The 20082-nt window shown below is 41.4% G+C and overlaps 1 protein-coding gene across 1 annotated transcript in view; it reads left to right on the forward strand.

The window, feature by feature from the left end:
• Positions 1-19256, forward strand: part of SERTM2 (serine rich and transmembrane domain containing 2) — a 37624-nt gene extending 18368 nt beyond the window's left edge. Inside the window, exon 2 of the mRNA XM_040404864.1 lies at positions 18099-19256. Coding sequence (XP_040260798.1) covers positions 18475-18756 — 282 coding nt within the window. The 5' untranslated portion in view covers positions 18099-18474 and the 3' untranslated portion in view covers positions 18757-19256. The remainder of the gene's footprint in view (positions 1-18098) is intronic.
• The last annotated feature ends 826 nt before the right edge of the window (positions 19257-20082 follow it).

A 20082-nucleotide genomic window follows, 5' to 3' on the forward strand; every position in this document is an offset into this window, starting at 1 on the left:
GAGGAGCCACTGAAATCAAAGGGTCAACATCTACACTACTGAGTGCACACAGCAGGTGCCCGTGCATTGTGGACTGCTATTTGCAGTCCACAGCATGGGCACGGAGCCCTTGCGTTCGTCTGAATGAGCCCTTGTAGGGTCGCTGTGGATGTCACTGTTATGGGAACACTGTGGATGTCACTCTTATGGGGGTACTTTTGGATCTCACTGTTGTAGCTACTGTTTTCTCTGTGGATATCACTATGGGGCCCTGTGGATGTCACTGTTATGGGGGCACTGTGCATGTCACTGTTATGGGGGCACTGTGCATGTCACTGTTATGGGGGCACTGTGCATGTCACTGTTATGGGGAATACATGAATGTCACTGTATTGAGGTCACTGTGGATGTCATTGACTGTTATGGGGGTGCTGTGTATGTCACTGTTATGAGGAACTGTGGATGTCACTGTTATGGGAGCACTGTGGATGTCACTGTTATGGGGGCACTGTGGGTGTCACTGTTATGGGGGCACTGTGGGTGTCACTGTTATGGGGGCACTGTGGGTGTCACTGTTGTGGGGGCACTGTGGGTGTCACTGTTGTGGGGGCACTGTGGGTGTCACTGTTGTGGGGGCACTGTGGGTGTCACTGTTGTGGGGGCACTGTGGGTGTCACTGTTGTGGGGGCACTGTGGGTGTCACTGTTGTGGGGGCACTGTGGGTGTCACTGTTGTGGGGGCACTGTGGGTGTCACTGTTGTGGGGGCACTGTGGGTGTCACTGTTGTGGGGGCACTGTGGGTGTCACTGTTGTGGGGGCACTGTGGGTGTCACTGTTGTGGGGGCACTGTGGGTGTCACTGTTGTGGGGGCACTGTGGGTGTCACTGTTGTGGGGGCACTGTGGGTGTCACTGTTGTGGGGGCACTGTGGGTGTCACTGTTGTGGGGGCACTGTGGGTGTCACTGTTGTGGGGGCACTGTGGGTGTCACTGTTGTGGGGGCACTGTGGGTGTCACTGTTGTGGGGGCACTGTGGGTGTCACTGTTGTGGGGGCACTGTGGGTGTCACTGTTGTGGGGGCACTGTGGGTGTCACTGTTGTGGGGGCACTGTGGGTGTCACTGTTGTGGGGGCACTGTGGGTGTCACTGTTGTGGGGGCACTGTGGGTGTCACTGTTGTGGGGGCACTGTGGGTGTCACTGTTGTGGGGGCACTGTGGGTGTCACTGTTGTGGGGGCACTGTGGGTGTCACTGTTGTGGGGGCACTGTGGGTGTCACTGTTGTGGGGGCACTGTGGGTGTCACTGTTGTGGGGGCACTGTGGGTGTCACTGTTGTGGGGGCACTGTGGGTGTCACTGTTGTGGGGGCACTGTGGGTGTCACTGTTGTGGGGGCACTGTGGGTGTCACTGTTGTGGGGGCACTGTGGGTGTCACTGTTGTGGGGGCACTGTGGGTGTCACTGTTGTGGGGGCACTGTGGGTGTCACTGTTGTGGGGGCACTGTGGGTGTCACTGTTGTGGGGGCACTGTGGGTGTCACTGTTGTGGGGGCACTGTGGGTGTCACTGTTGTGGGGGCACTGTGGGTGTCACTGTTGTGGGGGCACTGTGGGTGTCACTGTTGTGGGGGCACTGTGGGTGTCACTGTTGTGGGGGCACTGTGGGTGTCACTGTTATGGGGGCACTGTGGGTGTCAATGTTTATTAACTACACACATAAACAACAAATGAAATAGATGCATACAAAGCCGGATCATTCTGCTAGTAAATATATACATTTTCTGCCTTACATGAGTTTATATAATGGACCAGATGAAGTGATGAAGCACAGTGATCATATAGATGGGTTAAGTCAGGACACACCGCTGTTTTATGTCATCATTCAATCTGACAGAAGGAATTATGTCATCACTTCTGGGATGATGACCTGACTTTCCTTAGTGGTGAAGCCCAAATTTACATCATCCTTTCATCACCTCAGACACAACTGTTTTACTGGATTGGAATGAGATATGTCTTCTATGGCAAAAATGTGCTGCACCCCACCCATAATTCAGCCTTCCTCATCCCAGTACTGGGCTTGCTTTCCATTCTTTCTGAAGTCTACACGCCATGACAGGCTTCATCAATGCTTGTACGGTGTACTGTCATCTTAGTATATATATATTTTGCTTTGTTGCTCATCTTTGGAGTTGCAGCTTCATACGCAGTCAATAGCTGAGGCACAAAGCTTCAAAGAGCTCTCGGCTTCTGATGAGATTCTCTCTGTCTTGCCTGTAAACTCTGCCCTCTAATCACACACACAGTCCCCGAATCCAAGCTGCAACGTGCTTAGAGTCATTGATTTACTCACAATCCCCAAGTGACTCCTGAAGTTATTCTGTGAAGAATATTAAATGAGAGCTTGGAACAAACACAGCTTCTCAGATCAACGGGAAAGCCAATAGCAAAGAGACACTGGGAAGACAAGATGTCTGTAGAAGGAGAAACGCATAGTGGTCTACAAGGAAAAAATGCATCTTTCATCCTCATGCACACGGTTGAATCCGATTTTCGGTTTGCCCAAAAATGGATCTTTCATCTTACTCACTTCAATAGAAAGAACTATTTTTTAACCGTCATTAAAGCCAGGATACGACTTGTGCTGAGATTAGCAAATCGGTCACACCGATCCGTGAGCAAAAAAATGGATGTGTGCGCGACCCCATAGAAATGGGGTGTGCTATCTAGGTAGCATGATGATGAAAAATATGGTCATGTGTAAGTGATGAGCAAATCTGATCTGGACAAATCGATGGGTAATTTGATTTGGGTCCAAGTAAATTCCCTGAAAAATTGTGGATGACATTCTGGGGTCTCCTATGACTCTATGGAACTCACTTCAAAGTCAAACACCAAGCCATTAGTAACGGCAGGTTTACATCGGGGGCGAACATTCCAACGAATGAACTACGTTCATACAATTTACCTGTCTAAAGGTGTGGCCGATTACCCGATGAACAAGCAAAACTCTCATCGGGTGAAATGTTTCTGCAGCAACTAATTAATCATTTCTGGGCAGCAGATCATGCTTTCCAAACAGCGATCTGCTACCCAGAAAGAATGCAGCTGTATGAGGACGAGCGATAGCAGTTGTGATCATTCGTTCTCATAATCTGAAGGAGATTGCTGCATGTAAATGTAATGGTCACCTACACTGAATGAGCAGCCAATTGTTGGGAAGGACTGCTTCCTTACCGATAATCTCCTGATTCTCGGCCCATGTAAACCAACCATAAGATTAATTAAAGTTAAATAAAAAAATGGTCTGAAAAATGTTCACTTCTTGGTGTTTAGTGCTAACAGTACATATATATATATATATATATATATATACCTACACATACACACCACCTGGGGTCATCTCTTGATCCTCCTTCTCCTGTCTTCTTATCTAAAAGAAAGGGATGATGCAATTTAGAGAAAATTGCTTGAATCGATTTGCCAAAAAAAATCTGATTCAGAATTTACCAGAATTAAAAATCTTAAAAGTAAAGCAAATATTAATAAAAAAAAGTAATACAGTACACGATAAATTGCAAGTATAGATAACATAAAAAAGTCTTTCTATTATAGTAAACTTGCCAACCTCAACATCTTGACCTATTTTAACTTTACATATAGAAGCAGTTGTATTAGGCCAGCTTCACAAAGACTGATGGTGGTGCAATATTACATTATTATAATTTTGTGACCCTCCCCCTCACTTATAAACTATATACTTTTGTGACCCTCCCCCACTTATAATTGTACATTGCTGGCACAGTGAAATAAATGTTAAAACACACTGTGGAAATCAATGGCAGTCGACAATATTTCCTGTAGACATCTCTACGCAAAATGTAACTGCGGCAATGGTGACTTCACCTTGGACATCGTTGGCAGCCATGGGTAGGTTACATGAGGTGGCAGTGGACAACACGTGATTCTGTAGTGCAGGATCCTGGTAAAATAGGTCAGGATAGGTCATCAATATCAAATCACTGGGGTACGACACCTGGGACCCCCACCAATCAGCTATTTGAAGAGGTAGCAGAGCCAGTGCGGGTGCTGCTTCCTCTTTAAAATTACCTGTGTGCCATTTCCTTTGAGGCGGCAGCACATTGTAATTACAACTGCTCATACCAGTTACTTAAATGGAACAAGCAGCTGTAATTACACTGCACCGATTCTACGAAGGAGATGACACGCAGGTAATTTTGAAGAAGAAGCAGCGCTCACATGAGTGCCGATACCTCTTTAAACAGCTGATCGGCCAGGGTGCTGGAAGTCAGATCCCCACCGATCTGATATTGATGACCTATCCAGCAGTACAATCCTCAAAGATCCCCTAATAACTATTATTATTATTATTATTATTATTATTATTTGGCATTTCAGGGAAGTTATTTATCTTTTTCATAAATATCAAAAAATGTATTAAAAAAAAATAGATGGCAATAAATAAAAATGTAGATCAAGATAAAAAGCAAGAAGTGCTCTCCACTAAGGGACAGGTGGGAATCTCTTCAGCTGCTCGAAATCCACTCCTCTGAGGGTCAGACTAATATATTGTACATGGATCAAAGGTACTTGAGGGTGTTCTTCCGGTGCCCTCAACTAGATCAGACAAACACCATGGAAGGCTTAGTGCTGTATAACTTGAATTAATCCTCTTTTCAGGTCCCATGACAGAGACTTAAAGCTAAGATGATGAATATTATTATTTTTTTTTTAAATAAACACCAGGGAATGATTGGGATGATGGTGCCAAAAATTGCTCAAAAAATTAAAGGGGCATTTCCATCTTGATATTTATAGCATATCCACTGATATTGCATAAAGGTCCAATAGGGACCTATCTTAAGAACAGGACCTTCTCTTGCAGCTACTGTGAATGTAGGGGCGGCCACGCATGTGCATCTCTCTCCATTCTCTCAGAAAATAGCATGATAAGACATGCTCAGCTACTTTTAGAAGTCCCACAGAAGAGAATGGAATGAGTTGTGCATTTGTGGTCACCTCTACAGGGAGTGCAGAATTATTAGGCAAGTTGTATTTTTGAGGATTAATTTTATTATTGAACAACAACCATGTTCTCAATGAACCCAAAAAACTCATTAATATCAAAGCTGAATATTTTTGGAAGTAGTTTTTAGTTTGTTTTTAGTTTTAGCTATTTTAGGGGGATATCTGTGTGTGCAGGTGACTATTAATGTGCATAATTATTAGGCAACTTAACAAAAAACAAATATATACCTATTTCAATTATTTATTTTTACCAGTGAAACCAATATAACATCTCAACATTCACAAATATACATTTCTGACATTCAAAAACAAAACAAAAACAAATCAGTGACCAATATAGCCACCTTTCTTTGCAAGGACACTCAAAAGCCTGCCATCCATGGATTCTGTCAGTGTTTTGATCTGTTCACCATCAACATTGCGTGCAGCAGCAACCACAGCCCCCCAGACACTGTTCAGAGAGGTGTACTGTTTTCCCTCCTTGTAAATCTCACATTTGATGATGGACCACAGGTTCTCAATGGGGTTCAGATCAGGTGAACAAGGAGGCCATGTCATTAGATTTTCTTCTTTTATACCCTTTCTTGCCAGCCACGCTGTGGAGTACTTGGATGCGTGTGATGGAGCATTGTCCTGCATGAAAATCATGTTTTTCTTGAAGGATGCAGACTTCTTCCTGTACCACTGCTTGAAGAAGGTGTCTTCCAGAAACTGGCAGTAGGACTGGGAGTTGAGCTTGACTCCATCCTCAACCCGAAAAGGCCCCACAAGCTCATCTTTGATGATACCAGCCCAAACCAGTACTCCACCTCCACCTTGCTGGCATCTGAGTCGGACTGGAGCTCTCTGCCCTTTACCAATCCAGCCACAGCCCATCCATCTGGCCCATCAAGACTCACTCTCATTTCATCAGTCCATAAAACCTTAGAAAAATCAGTCTTGAGATATTTCTTGACCCAGTCTTGACGTTTCAGCTTGTGTGTCTTGTTCAGTGGTGGTCGTCTTTCAGCCTTTCTTACCTTGGCCATGTCTCTGAGTATTGCACACCTTGTGCTTTTGGGCACTCCAGTGATGTTGCAGCTCTGAAATATGGCCAAACTGGTGGCAAGTGGCATCTTGGCAGCTGCACGCTTGACTTTTCTCAGTTCATGGGCAGTTATTTTGCGCCTTGGTTTTTCCACACGCTTCTTGCGACCCTGTTGACTATTTTGAATGAAACGCTTGATTGTTCGATGATCACGCTTCAGAAACTTTGCAATTTTAAGAGTGCTGCATCCCTCTGCAAGATATCTCACTATTTTTGACTTTTCTGAGCCTGTCAAGTCCTTCTTTTGACCCATTTTGCCAAAGGAAAGGAAGTTGCCTAATAATTATGCACACCTAATATAGGGTGTTGATGTCATTAGACCACACCCCTTCTCATTACAGAGATGCACATCACCTAATATGCTTAATTGGTAGTAGGCTTTCGAGCCTATACAGCTTGGAGTAAGACAACATGCATAAAGAGGATGATGTGGTCAAAATACTCATTTGCCTAATAATTCTGCACTCCCTGTATATTCACAACAGCTGCAAGATAGGGCCCCATTCTCAAGATAGATCTCAGAGGTTAGGTATTCTATAAATGTTAAGATGGTTACCCCTTTAAATTGGTTGCCTAGCTTGGACTTTGTCAACGTCTGGGACCACTTATGCCATGTCTAAGGGCAAGACACATCTTCTGTCCGAAATGCGTTGGATGTCATTTGCTATTGTACAAGATGCTTTTAATTGATCTTAAATAAAGGGATATGTTTAATTGGAGTGCTGGGGAAATGGATATTTTATTTCTACATGTTCACTTGAAGCCTGCATGCACTCCAGGTTTTTGTCTGGGCAAGGTAGAGGAGATGGAGACAAGGGTGAGCTGACAGTGACTGTTTTACTTTGTCTGTGACTACTTTGTCTATGAAATCAATGGGCCATCCGTGTAATGTACAAATGGGCCAGATAATGCAACGTGAGAGACATTTTTTTATGGCAGATGGGGGTCCCGTCCTGTATTACATCCATTTATTTTAAAAGGGCATTCATAGGAATTGCCAGCCTCTTTAAAATGTTAATGCTTTGAAATTACGGTTCGAGTTTTATAATGATGGAGGCAAAACCAGCATTTTTTTCAAACAGCTATCAGAGAATGGGAAGTAAGACGTATGTTCGATTTAATGGAAGGAGAAGTCAAGGCAGGCATTATATGGGAGCGAGCAGAATCCTAAATAAATGAACTGGAGAGTGAGGAGGTTGTGCTGTGAAGCTAAGGTACAATTGACCCATAGCATCTTGGTCTATAACATGCACGCAATCAAACACATATAATAGATGCACTGCAAAGCTGCAGGCCAGGAGAGATACTGGAATGAGCTGAGAAAATGAAAAAAGGATTTGGACTTGTTTGGAATGATCCATAGTATATCAATAAAGAAAGGGTCTTGTGCTCATTACTGTTGGACTGCAGCGCTTCTCAGCAGAGCGTGCATCATCTTCTGGTCTCAGATATTAAAGTACAGTCATTAAAACCAAATAGAAATACCTCAATACCTCTTTGAAATATATATTGCATATGTATGTGTGGGCATAGAGGTTTATGATTGTCTGCGTAAAGCCTGCTGATTATGTTCTTCATTTTTTTGCTTAGTTTCTATTACATTATGGATTTTACTAAGGTAGTCCTGTTTTATGTACATTGAAATATCACGCTTTTTTTTTTTTTTTTTTAAATCAGAGCTATTATATACTCTAATGTATATGGTTTCTTCTGTATATTTTGAAAACCAACAAACATATTGAAATAGAAAAATATCAAATAGTACTATAAATATACAATATGAGAAGATAGCTCAACCCAATAACATACATATTAATAAAATAACTCAAAAATGGAGACCAGAATAATATTTACTGATTACTGATTTACTGAGATAATTAAAGGGGGCTTTCTGGTGGTATATATTGATGACCTATTCACAGGATAGGTCATCAATATCTGGTGTTGGTCCTACACCCGGCACCCCCGCCAATCAGCTGTTTGAAGAGACCTCCTTGTAGCTTACCAAGCACACGTCCTTCCATTGAATAGCGGCTGTGCTTGGTATTGCAGCTCAGCCCTATTCACTTGAATGGGACTGAGCTGTGCTTAGGTCATGTGACCAGTGAACGTGATGTCACTGGCCTATGAAAAAGCTGCAGCGCTCACAGGAGTGCCACTGCCTCTTCAATCAGCTGATCGGCGAAGTGTCGGAAGTCAGACCCCCACAGATCAGGTATTAATGACCTATTCAGGAAACACCTGGAAAACCCTTTAAAAATCAAGCATGAGCCCTCCAGCAGCCTAAAATAAAAAAATGTCTTGCACTCACCAGTTCTTCCATGGGGCTGATACAGTCTTCCAGTAGCTGCTTGTCTGCAAAGCGCAGCAGCAACTTAGTTTACAAGGAGCAGCGGGGACTGTATGCAGCACATGACCACTGCAGCCAATCACTGCCCTTAGCAATCAACCCACAACTGCTGCACAATAATTCGCTATTACAGTTACCCCACAGCAAACTAAAATGCTAATGTAATGTACAGGGTGGGCCATTTATATGGATACACCTTAATAAAATGAGAATGGTTGGTGATATTAACTTCCTGTTTGTGGCACATTTGTATATGTGAGGGGGGAAACTTTTCAAGATGGGTGGTGACCATGGCGGCCATTTTGAAGTTGGCCATTTTGAATCCAACTTTTGTTTTTTCAATAGGAAGAGGGTCATGTGACACATCAAACTTATTGGGAATTTTCACAGCATAGACGATTGCCTTCAGATGATACGAGATGTGCAGCACCTGAAACTACGGATACTGGAAGCCTGTGCTAGCATTTCTCCTGCGGTGTTGCTATCAGTGTGTGAAGAGTGGGAGAAGAGGGTTGCATTGACAATCCAACACAATGGGCAGCACATTGAACACATTTTATAAGTGATCAGAAACTTGTAAATAACTCATGAAAGAATAAAGTTACGTTAAAACCAAGCACACCATTGTTTTTCTTGTGAAATTCCCAATAAGTTTGATGTGTCACATGACCCTTTTTTTAGTTTGATAAATGTCAGGAATTGAATGCATACAGATAAATGCGGAATACTCTAACCTCACTATACATTTTATTAGAAACCACCAGAGAGTGGTCATCTCATGCAGAGCACACTAGTCCATATGGATTTTTAATATTAACATTTTAATTTACAGTAAGGGGATATTATTACTTTATATCATATAAGCCTCATATGATAGGAGTGAAGTTGCTTTTATAAAGTTTTTTTCATATTCACCTGTGACGAGTGGTCAGGGTCACTTTTTCTACTGGTTCTGGTGGATAAGGTGTCAGCTGATTGATTTCATTATTTCAAATGAGCCACAAGAAAGAGCTGAAATGACTCACATTATAAGGTTAGGAGGTAAGCAAGAGGTACAGCCCTTGTACAGATGTTATGGGCTACACTGGTGATCAGATGCCTCCATCTCCCTTCTATATTGAGCTGCAAAATCACATATTAGACATATGGCACTGGATATAATAGCTGCTGCCAGAGCTGCACTGTTATGGCCTCTGATGTGTATCCCTTCCATGTGTCTCTTGCCACCCATCCTTGAATTAGGTAGCAAGGGGCCATTCAAGATGTTGGAAAATAGCGGGCTTGCATTTAAAGGGCACCTGTCAGCAGATTTGTACCTATTACTGACCATGCTGTGCTATATGGTACTCTGTACCTCATACATAGTAATATTATAGCACTTACACTTTATTATTTTATCTTACTTATAAATATGGTTCCAGTCAGGGAGATACATATATGTTTCTCTTATTTCTCTTATTCATACTTTATACTTCAGTTTAGCTCTTTATAGTATTTATTTTCAATCATGTATAGATTTACATTGATATATTATTTTAGTATATTCTACACTTATACATATAATTCTTATTGCTGTTCATCAGTGTATCCACCCTATATTGGGTAATGGTCCCTAATTGTAATGTTTTTTCATTGATTTTATGGGATTGGGTTTATTGTCTCAGTACCGTTTAATAAAGGTACATTTACAATAAAGATGTTACTGTTTATATATATATATAGATATATTTATATTGAATATGCCAAAAAATATATGTGTTTGGTTATTAGTCCGGGTTCTTTGTTATTATAGATTTTTAAGGTGTAGGGTAAAAAATATACATAAACCTCTTAAATGTATGTATACTAATGCCAGAAGCCTGACTAATAAAACTGGTGAACTGGTATTAGTGATGTGTGAGGAGGACTATGACATAGTGGGAATAACTGAGACATGGCTGGATGATAGCTATGACTGGGCAGTTAATGTACAGTCTGTTTAGAAAGGATGGTCAAAACCGGAGAGGGGGAGGGGTCTGCCTTTATGTAAAGTCCTGTCTAAAGCCCACAGTCCGGGAAGATATAAGTGAGGGACATGAACACGTGGAGTCACTTTGGGTAGAAATACATAGAGGCAAAAATCATAATAAATTCCTAATAGGAGTTTATTATAAACCACCTAATATACCAGAGTCCACAGAAAATCTACTCCCAAACGAGATAGACAAGGTGGCAAATTATAATGAGGTGGTTATTATGGGGAACTTCAACTACCCAGATATAGACTGGGAAACTGAAAGCTGTACATCTCATAAAGGAAACAGGTTCTTGGCAATAACCAAAGACAATTACCTTCCCCAACTGGTTCAGAACCCGAGAGACGGCCATACTGGACTTAGTATTAACCAATAGACCTGACAGAACAACAGATGTGCAGGTTGGGGGACACCCGGGAAATAGTGACCATAAAGTAATAACTTTCCAATTATCCTTCAAACGAGCGTTTCTACAGGGAGAAACAATAATACCAAACTTCAAAAAAGCAAACTAAGAGAGGCCTTAGGCGTAACTAACTGGGACAAAATCCTCAAAAATAAAAAATACTGCTACAAAATCGGATATTTTTAAAAGCATCCTAAAATCTAATTGTGAGAGGTACATACCTTAAAGCAATAAAGGGTTAAAGAACAAGAAGAAACCAATGTGGATAAATAGAACTGTAAAGAGAGCAATAAATGACAAAAAGAAAGCATTTAAATCACTAAAACAGGAGGATTGCGAGAAAGCACTGAAAAACGATAAGAAAAAAAAATAAAAAAATTTGTAAAAAACAAATAAAAGCCGCCAAACTAGAGACCGAGAGATTTATTGCCAAAATGAGCAAAACTAACCCTAAAATGTTTTTCAATTATATAAATGGTAAAAAGTATAAATCTGAAGGTGTCGGCCCTCTTCAGAGTAATGAGGGGGGAATTGCAGACAGCGACGAGGAGAAAGCAAAGCTATTAAATATTTTTTTCTCCACTGTATTCACTGATGTCAGATGCAATGCAGAATGTAAAAGTAAATTCCCCATTAAAAGTGCCCTGTCTGACCCAGGAAGAAGTACAACAGCGACTTAAAAAGATTAAAATAGACAAATCACCAGAACCAGATGGCATACACCCCCGTATCCTAAGAGAATTAAGTAATGTCATAGCCAGGACCTTATTTCTGATATTTACTGACTCTATACTGACAGGGAGTGTTCCACAGGATTGGTGCATAACAAATGTGGTGCCAATATTTAAAAAGGGTGCAAAAAACAGACCCCGGAAACTATAGGCCAGTAACATCTGTTGTGGGTAACCTGTTTAAAGGTTTTCTAAGAGATGCTATCTTGGAGGATCTCAATAAAAATAAGCAAATAACACGATATTAGCATGGCTTTATGAGGGATCGGTTATGTCAAACTAATTTAATCAGTTTCTATGAGGAGGTAAGTTTTAGACTTGACAGTGGTGAATCAATGGATGTCATATATATGGACTTCTCCAAAGCATTTGACACTGTACCACATAAAATGTTAGTATATAAAATGAGAATGCTCGGACTGGGAGAAAACGTCTGTATGTGGGTAAGTGGCTGAATGATAGAAAACAGAGGGTGGTTATTAATGGTACATACTCAGATTGGGTCACTGTCACTAGCAAAGTACCTCAGGGGTCAGTATTGGGCCCTATTCTCTTCAATATATTTATTAATGATCTTGTAGAAGTCTTGCACAGTAAAAACACTGAAGACAGAGGACAATATACAGCAACAGATGGATCTGGATAGATTAGAGGCTTCGGCAGAGAAGTGGCAGATGAGGTTTAACACTGACAAATGTAAGGTTATGCACATGGGAATGAATAATGCAAATCACTCGTACATACTAAATGGTAAAACACTTGGTAACACTGACATGGAAAAGGACCTAGGAATTCTAATAAACAGTAAACTAAGCAAAAAAATAAAAATGTCAGGCAGCTGCTGCCAATGCCAATAAGATAATAGGTTGAATCAAAAGGGGCATAGATGCCAGTGATGAGAACATATTCCTACCACTTTACAAATCACTAGTCCGACCACACATGGAGTACTGTGTACAGTTCTGGGCTCCTGTGAACAAGGCAGACATAGCAGAGCTGGAGGGGGTTCAGAGGAGGGCAACTAAAGTAATAACTGGAATGGGGAAACTACAATACCCTGAAAGATTATCAACATTAGGGTTATTCACTTTAGAAAAAAGACGACTGAGGGGAGATCTAATGACTATGTATAAATATATCAGGGGGCAGTACAGAGATCTCTCCCATCATCTATTTATCCCCAGAACTGTGACTGTGACGAGGGGACATCCTCTGCGTCTGGAGGAAAGAAGGTTTGTACACAAACATAGAAAATGATTCTTTACGGTAAGAGCAGTGAGACTATGGAACTCTCCGCCTGAGGAGGTGGTGATGGTGAGTACAATAAAGGAATTCAAGAGGGGGTTGGATGTATTTCTGGAGTGTAATAATATTACAGGTTATAGCTATAGAGAGGGGTCGTTGATCCAGGGAGTTATTCTGATTGCCTGATTGGAGTTGGAAAGGAATTTTTCCCCCCTTAACCCCTTAAGGACACAGGGCGTACAGGTACGCCCTGATGTCCCGGTACTTAAGGACACATGGCGTACTGGTACGTCCTGTGTATTTCCGATCACTGCTGCACGGCCGGCAGTGATCAGAACGGGGTGCCTGTTGAAATCATTCAGCAGGCACCCTGTGACAATTCCTACGGGGGTCCTGTGACCCCCCCCCCCCCCGCATTGCCGATCGCTACAAACCACAGGTCAATTCAGACCTGCGGTTTGTAGCGATTATGCAAGTTTCTGATACCTGCGGCCATGACCGCAGGGATCAGAAACCTCAAAGTGCCTGTATTTCAAAGTTAACACCACCCCCCCCCCCCATTTGCCGCCCGCCCCCCATTTATTCTCAGGATGACCGAGCGGTTGAATCAGAGTGTCCATAGGGACCGCTGTATGGAAGAGGTTAACAGGGAGGGAGCTCCCTCCCTCTCATCGGGGGGCTGCTGTGCCTTTGCAGCCCCCGGACAGGATAGGGTCATAGAGGGGGGGAGCCCCCCTCCCTCCCCTTCCCCGTCTGCTCAGTTACAGTGTACTTTACTGTATTATACAGACATCAGACCCACTAGATCTTCAAGAACCAAGTGGGTCTGGGTAAAAAAAAAAGTTAAAAATTAAATGAAAACTATGATGAAATTGAAATTTTGCCCACCTTACTTCCCAAAAAAGGTAATAAAAGTGATCAAAAAAGTCGTATGTACCCCAAAAATAGTACCATTCAAACCGCCGCCTCATCCCGCAAAAAATTAGCCCCTACATGAGACAATGGCCCAAAAAATAAAAAAAAATATGGCTCTCAGACTATGGAGACACTAAAGCAAGTTTTTTTTTGTTTCAAAAATGATATTATTGTGTAAAACCTTAATAAATAAAAAAAGGTATACATATTAGGTATTGCCGTGTCCGTAAGAACCTGCTCTAAAAAATATCACATGATCTAACCTCTCAGGTGAACAACGTAAAAATAAAAAATAAAAATGGTGTCAAAAAATACATAATTTTGTCACCTTACATCACAAAAAGTGTAATAGCAAGTGATCAAAAAGGTATACGCACCCTAAAATCATACCATCAAAACAGTCATCTCATCCTGCAAAAAATGAGACCCTAACTAAGACAATCTCCCAAAAAATAAAAAAAACTATGGCTCTCAGACTATGGAGACACTAAAATGATTTTATTTGTTTCAAAAATGATATTATTGTGTAAAACTTAAATAAATTTTAAACAAGTAAACTTATTAGGTATCCCTGCATCCATAACAACTTGCTCTATAAAAAGTACAATAGCCTGCTCTCACTACATTCATTGGAAGCTGTCTGGGACAAGGAAATGTATAGAGTGGGCTCGGCATGCATGTTGGTACCTGCATCCCTTGTAATGGAGGCCATTATGGCACCAAAAATTGTAAAAAGCAGATTGGATCCAGCATGCATGTGGATCCAACACTCCCTGAACTTTATGGCGGCCATTATGGCGCATAACAGGTAGTATTTAGTGTTAGGACCCGTCTAACAGAGATCGCCTTGACGTACGGCAGACTGGCTCAGATGGTTTTGTACAAAATGCATTGGCCAAGCATCTCACTTTATAAATAAGACTAGTATTAGCACCATAATTTTTGGCATTATTGTACTTTATCTGATTTGCAGGGTGCTGCTGCATTGTCTCTTTTTTCCCTCTAGGTCTTTGCCATGGCGGCGTGCACCTGCGCACTAGGAGGTGCTGATTAACCCCTTTTTTTTCCATTTTACCAGTGTCATGAAGTACAATATGTGACGAAAAAAAAATCTCAGAATGGCCTGTATAAGTAAAAGCGTTTTAAAGTTATCACCACATAAAGTGACACTGGTCAGATTTGCAAAAAATGGCCTGGTCCTTAACCCCTTCACGTCTGCAATCTGTATATATACGTGATAGCTGCACATGCCCCGTGCAGCTACCACGTATATAAACGTTCTGGCAGCTCTTTAATCCAAGCGCTGCAAAGCGCTTGGATTTAAGCTTCTGCCCCTGCCCTGCTGCTGTCACGGACAGCATACAGTCTAGTAATGCCGGCAAGGGGCCAATCAGAGTGGCCCCTTGCCGGCAATCGATCCGATTGGTTAGTCTGTGCAGACTAACCAATCGGATCGCGGCAGTGTTAAAGTGCCGGTTTCAGGCTCTGATCTGCGCTCTGCAGATCAAAGCCTGAAAGCAGATAGTGTAACTCATGCCCCCCGATCTGTGCCCCTCCAAGCCCTTAATGCCGATCTGTGCCCCCCCATCTGTGCTCTGCTGATCTGTGCCCCTCTCCTGCTCGGATGGCATGCGGTCCGCTCCCTCCCCGCCCCCTGCATTAATTTTCAAGCCGCCCCTCCTGCCCCAGCCTCCCTCGATATCCTCGATATTGTGGGCAGCCTCCCGACCCCCCCCCCCCCCCCTTTCCAGCACTGCCCCCCCCCCCCGATCCCCCTGCTGTGTGCGATGGCGGCGGCTCAATTACTGAGCCGCCGCCATCAGCAGAGAGTGTCAGCTCTATGCTGACACTCTCCTGTAACCCCTATAGATGCCGCGGTTGCGGCATCCATGGGGTTAACAGAGGGAGGGAGCTCCCTCTCTCCACCATCGGGGCTGCAGCGCTGTGATTGCAGCACCCGATGGTTGCCATGGCAAAGGCAAAGCGTCCGGTTGCCATGGCAAAGGCGTCCAGTGCTGCCACCTACAGGCAATCTGGAAGTACTATACTTTGGAATGCAAGAGCATTGCAAAGTATAGTACAACTATCAGCCCCACTGGATCTTCAAGATCCAAGAGGGAACTAATAAAAAAAATAGTGAAAATAATAAAAGTAAAAATAAATAAATAAATAAAAATGTAAATTAGAAAAAAGAAATTGCCTTTTCCTATAAAAAAAATGAAAAAATAAAATAAAATACACATATTAGGTGTCGCCGCGTCCGTAACGACCATCTCTATAAATATATCACATGATAGACCCCGTCAGATAAACACCATAAAAATAAAATAAAAAAAACAGTGCCAAAAAAGATATTTTTGTCACCTTACATCACAAAAAGTGCAACAGCAAGCGATCAAAAAGGCTTATGACCCCCAAAATAGTACCAATCAAACCATCACCTCGTCCCGCAAAAAATGATAACCTATTTAAGACAATCGCCCAAAAAATAAAAAAAGCTATGGCTCTCAGACTATAGAGACACTAAAACATCATTTTTTGGGTTTCAAAAATGCTATTATTGTGTAAAACTTAAATAAATAAGAAAAAATATACATATTAGGTATTGCCACGTCCGTAACGATCTTCTCTATAAAACTATCACATGACCTAACTTTTCAGATGAACACTGTAAAAATAAATAAAGGAAAACTGTTCCAAAACAGCCAATTTTTGGGTCACCTTGCCCCATAAAGTGTAATAATGAATGATCAAAAAATCCTATGTACCCAAAAATGGTACCAATAAAAACCTCAACACTTTCTGCAAAAAACGAGCCCCTGCACAAGACGATCGGCACAAAAATAAAAAACATATGGCGTTCAGAAAACCAATCCAGCAAAATCTGCCTTCCAAAAACCGTATGGCATTCCTTTCCTTCTGCGCCCTGCCGTGTGCCCGTACAGCAGTTTACGACCACATGTGGGGTGTTTCTGTAAACCGCGGAATCAGGGTAATAAATTATGAGTTTTGTTTGGCTGTTAACTCTCAATGTGTTAAAGAAAAAAAAATTATAAAAATGGAAAATCTGCCAAAAGTGTGAAATTTTGAAATTTCATCTCCATTTTCCTTTAATTCTTGTGGAACGCCTAAAGGGTTAACAAAGTTTTTAAAATCAGTTTTGAGTAATTTGAGGGGTGTAGTTTCTACAATGGGGTCATTTATGGGGGTTTCCACTATGTAAGCCCCATAAAGTGACTTCAGACCTGAACTGGTCCTTAAAAGGTGGGTTTTGGAAATTTTCTTAAAAATTGTAAGAATTGCTTCTAAACTTCTAAGCCTTCTAACGTCCTAAAATAATAAAATGACATTTCCAAAATGATGCCAACATAAAGTAGACATATGGGGAATGTTAAGTAATAAATATTTTATTAGGTATGACTTTCTGTTTTAGAAGCAGAGAAATTGAAATTTGGAAAATTGTGAATTTTTCCAAATTTTTGGTAAATTTGGGATTTTTTCATAAATAAAGGTGAAATATATTGACTCAAATATATGACTGTCATGAAGTACAATGTGTTACGAGAAAACAATCTCAGAATGGCATGGATAAGTAAAAGTGTTCCAAAGCTATTACCACATAAAGTGACGCATGTCAGATTTGAAAATTTTGACCTGGACATTGGGGCATCAATGACCCTTGGTCATGAAAGGGTTAAGGTGAAATAAGGCTGTGTCCTTAAGGGGTTAAGTGGGGAAAATTGGCTTCTACCTCACAGTTTTTTTTTTTGCCTTCCTCTGGATCAACTTGTAGGATAACAGGCCGAACTGGATTGACAAATGTCTTTTTTCGGCCTTATATGCTATGTTACTATGTTACTAATCCATGTTCATTTGCACCCACATTACTGAGAAAAACATTAAAAAGTTTTAATATATACAAATGAGTCTCTATGAGCAACGAGGGCATTGCCGTTACACCTAGAGGCTCCACTTTCTCTGCAGCGACTACTACCTCTGCACTTTGATCGACAGGGTCAGGTAGTGAAAACATAATCAGGTAATGAAAACATAATCACCCCTGGCCCTGTCGATCAAAGTGAAAAGGGTGTGGCAGTGGCAGAGAGAGCAGAGCCCCCATTGCTACTAGAGGCTCATTTGCATATAGTAAAACATCATTTTTCTCAGCAATGCGGACACATATGAACATAGGACCAACACAGATGTCTTCACCTACCTAGTGCACATGTAACAGGTCAGCCAGTTTCATAGGTACAAATCTGCTGACAGATGTCCTTTAAGTATATACTGGTACATAAGTATAATATTTTTATGTTATATCATTACAGAATATCTGTAAAGCAACTCATGAAATAAGACTGTGCATCATCAAGATCAACTCTCCAATGACCAAAGAGACATCTTTTGAATTGTGGCCTGTTAGCTCCAAAAAAATGTGCAATTTACTAAATAATCAATAATTTCCATATATTGGCATAATGACAAAGTGGATTACCGGGGCTGGCTATTTTTGGAATACAGATATTTTGAAACTGATAAAATCATGAACTTATTCTGCATCTCAGGAACATGGAAACAGAAATATATGAGTAACATGGACATCTTTACGAAACACAGCAGACACAATTAATTCGACGTCTCCATTATTTTGTACTGGAATACTACCGCAGTACCACTTGTATTGACACAATAGTATCTCAAGCTATGACTGAAGTCTATTTAAAATTCCGTGGAAACCGAACTATCTACGTCCAGCAGTTCCCAACAGTGGCCACAGAAGCAACTGCTACCACCACGGATAAATACTCCAACCTGTACATGTATGTGGGATTGTTCCTTGGCCTGCTCGCCGTGCTCCTGGTCTTGCTGTTCACAATGCTCTTACGTCTCAAACACGTAATCTCTCCCATTACCACTAACACGGAAAGTACGGACACGCCACAATTCACTGATGTGGAAATGCAAGGGAGGTCGCAAAGTGCCTAAAGGACTTACAGTAATACAGACAATCATGCATTTGGGCGCTGTTGATCCTACAACTGCTGCACCGCCCTGCAGGGGCTTAGCAAATGCCTCTGTGTTGGACAGAAATATCCTATTCTGCTCAGCTACTGAACATTTCTTTTATAGAATTAAGATTTTAGGATGACAGCATATACTGTGGACATTCCTGTCGTTTTTATGTATTATAGATGTTGATACAGCACAAATATCCCTTATTGCAAAGGACCAAGTTTATGTTAGTTGCCAATCTGCTTTGGCCAATGTCTAGGTTGTCAGTAATGAAAGTCAACTGTTCTAATCACGTGACCGAGTTTCTTAATATAGAAATGTATTCATTCAAATATTTTATTTTTTACTGCCTTAAAGTAAAAATGATTTGCTAATATCAAATTATGATGAATGCACCTACCTGTTTGGCAATACACATGATAGATCTCTATGGGTATGACTATGATATTGAGCACTTGCTAACATCTCTGGAACATAGTTAAGGATATGTCCACTAATTAGTTATTTTTCTAAATGACTGCTTTTATGTGTACATTACGTCATCAGTGAGTCACGATGAGCAAGGAACTTCAGGTCTTTCTTTATTAACTGTGTTATGCCATTATTACATGAGTATGTATAGGACTATAAACACACGTGCATCTAGATCGGTTAAAGACCACCTATTGAAGCTATAAGAGAATATTTGATTATTTGCACCTTTAAAGTCTAGTGGGGGAAAGGAGGCAGAGTGTTTTTTTTTTTTTTCAGGGAACCACTAAACCTGAAAAACCACCCTTTCCAAAAATCTATTCATGCCCTTCCTCCTCCTCTTCACTGTCCTATGATAAGCTGTAAGACAAGTGGCTGGAGCAGGACCCTCCCTGCTGTGTTCTTAAAGTTTGTTAAGTGGCGGAAATTTTCTAATGTGCTCACCTTGCATTAGTTCCGATGTCAAATGTATTAAGCTTGTATAGATGGACGGCGCTCCTCTCTTGTCACTTATGCACTGCCAGCATATCAATGCAAAGATTTTCTGTGACAATCAGACTGTCTTGGGAAGAAGTGGAACACACCAAAGTCCACTGTTGGAAGCATAGCATCCACAGCAATAAGTGTGACACATACAAAATGCCTCTACATATATTCATGACATTGTCTGTGGTCTTTTGAAGGGAAGCTAACAATACTGGTTTTGTCATATCATTTTAAATGTGTGAAATAAGTGACATGTAATGCAACATATTAGAAAATAAATATAATAGTTCTATTCTTTATAAGAACAGTGCTTGAAAAATGTGCTTATTGGGATGTAGGTGA

This window comes from Bufo bufo, chromosome 8, assembly GCF_905171765.1.
Source record: "Bufo bufo chromosome 8, aBufBuf1.1, whole genome shotgun sequence".
In the NCBI taxonomy this organism is placed as follows: domain Eukaryota; kingdom Metazoa; phylum Chordata; class Amphibia; order Anura; family Bufonidae; genus Bufo; species Bufo bufo.